The 3,132-nt window shown below is 66.6% G+C and overlaps 1 protein-coding gene across 1 annotated transcript; it reads right to left on the bottom strand.

Moving 5' to 3' along the window:
- Positions 1 to 1,229: 1,229 nt before the first annotated feature.
- Positions 1,230 to 2,548, bottom strand: LOC308523980 (uncharacterized protein C11orf96 homolog; the record flags this gene model as incomplete). Its single annotated transcript, XM_081098095.1, is given in 4 exon segments — positions 1,230 to 2,398; positions 2,400 to 2,505; positions 2,508 to 2,521; positions 2,523 to 2,548. Coding segments are annotated over 4 exon segments (699 nt in total). The 3' UTR covers positions 1,230 to 1,845.
- Between the last annotated feature and the right edge of the window lie 584 nt (positions 2,549 to 3,132).

Raw genomic sequence — 3,132 nt, 5'->3', positions numbered from 1 at the left:
TACATAAAAAGCTGCTCCTATTTTTGTATCTTTGTTTCATTTCCTCTGCTGCCTGGTTTTCTGCAGAGCCTGGGCCCACAAGAGGTGCGGTGTGAAGAGTAAAAGTCGGTTCAGCCCCCACCACCAGAGGGCGCCCAAGCACAGAAGCTGGGAAACCTGGAGAAAGAAGTCGGAAAAGCACCCAAGCTCCCAGCCTGGAATGGTGGGTCAACCCTGAAGTAATCGTGGAGGGGTGGGATGGTAGGGGCTCCACGTGGGGATCCTGCCCTCCTCGACCGAATGTCGTTTATTACCCCATCACCACCGCTGCCAAGTGGCCCTGTTACGCTGCCAACCCCGAGGGCTTAGGGCGGAGACAGGGGTGCGGGGCAGCTGCTGTAAAGCACTGGAAAGACAGGCTCCGGTGATGTTAGGAGCCCTGGACGCGGAGTCGGGGGAGCTGGCTGCGACTCCTAGCTACTCTACACGTGACCTTTCCTTCGCTGCTTGCGAAGGTTTGTTTTCTCATCTGTAAACAAAAGGGGGAGGGGAGACTCGGTGGTACCCAAGCGCCCTTCAGGCTCCGACCTAAGACATGCCCCACCCTCCTCGCGGAACCCTGGAGAGGGCCAGGTGAAGGGCTGCCCGGAGGAAGCGAAGAACTGAAAACACCGCTGTTTGCTCCCGCGGCGCAGGGTCGCGGGCACTCCTCTGCGTCAGGGCGCAGCAGGGGGTGTGGGGGGGGGCACCCACTCTCGCCCACTCGGACGGGCTCCCAGCCCCCCTCGAGCCCCACTACCCACCCAAATGTCCCGCCCGAGTCTTCCACTGCCGGCTCAGGCATCTCCCCACCCGCCACCAGGAAGGGCACGGAGTGGGTGGGTCCTCCGGGGCGGGTGGAGGGCGACGACCCTGACCGCAGCCTCCCGGAGGACTCAGCCGCAGGAGAAGGGCTCCCTCCATCCTCACAGCGCCGACTGCCGCCTCACCAGCAGCTTCAACTCCACCCCGGACGCCGGCGATGGGGAGCAGCCCAGGGAGGCAGGTGTGGATCCACCTGGGAGGCGAGCAATGGACCCGGGCAGGGGACGCGACCTCGTCCCAGTAAGCGAAGCCCGTGGAGTTGCCTCCACTCGGGGATCCTGGCCTCCCATTCCAGCCACACCCAACCCCCCCCCCCCCGCCCCCAACCTCCCAGTCTGGTGAGCCTGGGCCCTGAAGGTTCAGGAGGTCAAGAACCTGGAGAAATGCACTGTGCAAATATATTGACTTTATTTGTCTCCGTTCGGGAGCCTCATAGACATATCCAGGTAAAAAGACCGTTAAATAAACGCCGCCAGCCATCGCAATGCAAAAATAAATACCCCTCCTCCGGCCACAGCAGCGGCTGCGCTGCACCAAGTCCCATCGGCCGCGCCTAACGATTATAAAAGTGTTCAGCGAGCGTATGTTGGCGTGAGTGTGCACTGGGGGCGCTGGGGGGCGCGGCGGTGGAGCGGTGTACAAGATCGGAGTTGCAACCCCTCGGGCAAGGGCGTGGAGCGGCTCTCCGGGGAGCCCTGGCGACCCGGCGCGGGTGCGCTCCCCGCACACACTCACAGCAGAGTTCGTACTGGGCAGAGTTTAAAAATAAACATGTACAAGGGCAGAGAAGCGGCCCCCTTCCTGGCGCCCCCGGCGCGCTCGGACCCAGGACCAGCGCAGCACAAGGCGCACCGACCAGTTCTGTTTGGCGGGAGTCCCAGCGAGCGCGAGGGGCGGTCGTCCCGGGTCCTCGGGGGTCCCCGGGGCGCGGGCCCTACCGGGGTTCGCACGCTAGTCCCCGGCGGGCCCGGGAGGCGTGCGTCCCCGCTGCCGGCGGCGCCCTCACAGGGCCGAGTCGGAGTCGCTGGAGTCCAGGCTGTTCCTCAGTTTGCAGCTGCTGAGCTGCTCCCGCTGCAGCGACAGGCTCTGCGTGCTGCGGCGCAGGCACTCCAGGCTCTGCAGGAAGGACTTCTTGGCCTTCTCCTCCTCCATGGGCGACACCCCCTCCTCCTCCACCTCCTGGATCTCGTCGAAGGTCACCGGCTGCGTCTTGAAGCGGGACTGGCGCGGCCGCCGCAGCCGGCCCTTGCCCTTGGTCAGCTTGGCGGGCCGCACGGGCTGCGGGAACGCGTCGGCCAGGCACACGAAGTGAGGCATCACCGCCTGGTAGCTGGAGCAGATGCCCATCAGCTCGCTGGGCTTGGCGGCCGCCATGGCGCTGCCGGCGTCTTCGGGGCCGGGCGGCGGGGCGGCGGGGCTGTCGGGGAGCGGCCGCTGCGCCGGGGCCCCCCGGGAGGCAGCAGCCTGGGGCTCGCCGGGCGGGGGATCCAAATCTGCTGTGGGGCGGCGGCGGCCCTCGCGGGCCCGGCTCGGCGCTCCTCGGGAGGGCGGGCGAGGGCCCGTCGGGGATACACGGCGCGGGGGGCGCCGCTCCGCTGCGATCCGAGGCGCTGGCCGCTTCCGCGCGTCTGCCCCGCGGCGTCCGCCGCCGCTTATATAGCTGCTCCTACCCACACGGCCGGGCTCGGATGACAGCGAATGCCATTTAAAGCGTGCGCCCCGCGCCCTCCCGCCTGACGTCGCCCGCCGCTCTGGGAAAGTAACGGCCCCTTTCCCGGAGCCCCCCGCCCCCACCGGCCCGCTCCGGAAGGCAGGCCCCGCCCGCGGGGATGCCGGGAGCCTCCCGAGCCGCGGGGCACGCGGCTGGCCCAGGGCGGCAGGGAGCAGGGGTCCTGGGATGGTACTATTGGTGCTGGGACCCCCAAGTCTGTAGGAACCGCGGCGGCCGCGGGACGCAGGTCCCCCTTCCCGGCGCCTAATCTCAGAGGCACACACTCGGCCGGTTGTTCTCCCTCGGGTTCTGCGCGTGGTGGTGGCCGCTCCTGTCCTTACAGTGGGCAGAGCCAGGGCACGGCTCCCCAGAACTGAGTTCGGAGGGAGAGCTGTTTCTTCTCTGGATCCTTGTTCTTCTCCCTAACCCCCCCCCCCCCCCCCACACACACACACACACAGAGGCACGCATGAATACAGTCACAACCTATTATTCCATTCTGGTTCTCCTGTTCCCTATGTCTTCTCCATGTTTATCTCCTCACTACCCCACCCTCTTCAAGTCCCTCAGGCACACAC

The sequence above is a fragment of the Myotis nattereri genome (genome assembly GCF_964212035.1).
Source record: "Myotis nattereri genome assembly, chromosome: 9".
NCBI classification, from domain to species: domain Eukaryota; kingdom Metazoa; phylum Chordata; class Mammalia; order Chiroptera; family Vespertilionidae; genus Myotis; species Myotis nattereri.
This window is presented reverse-complemented; position numbering and strand designations above follow the sequence as displayed.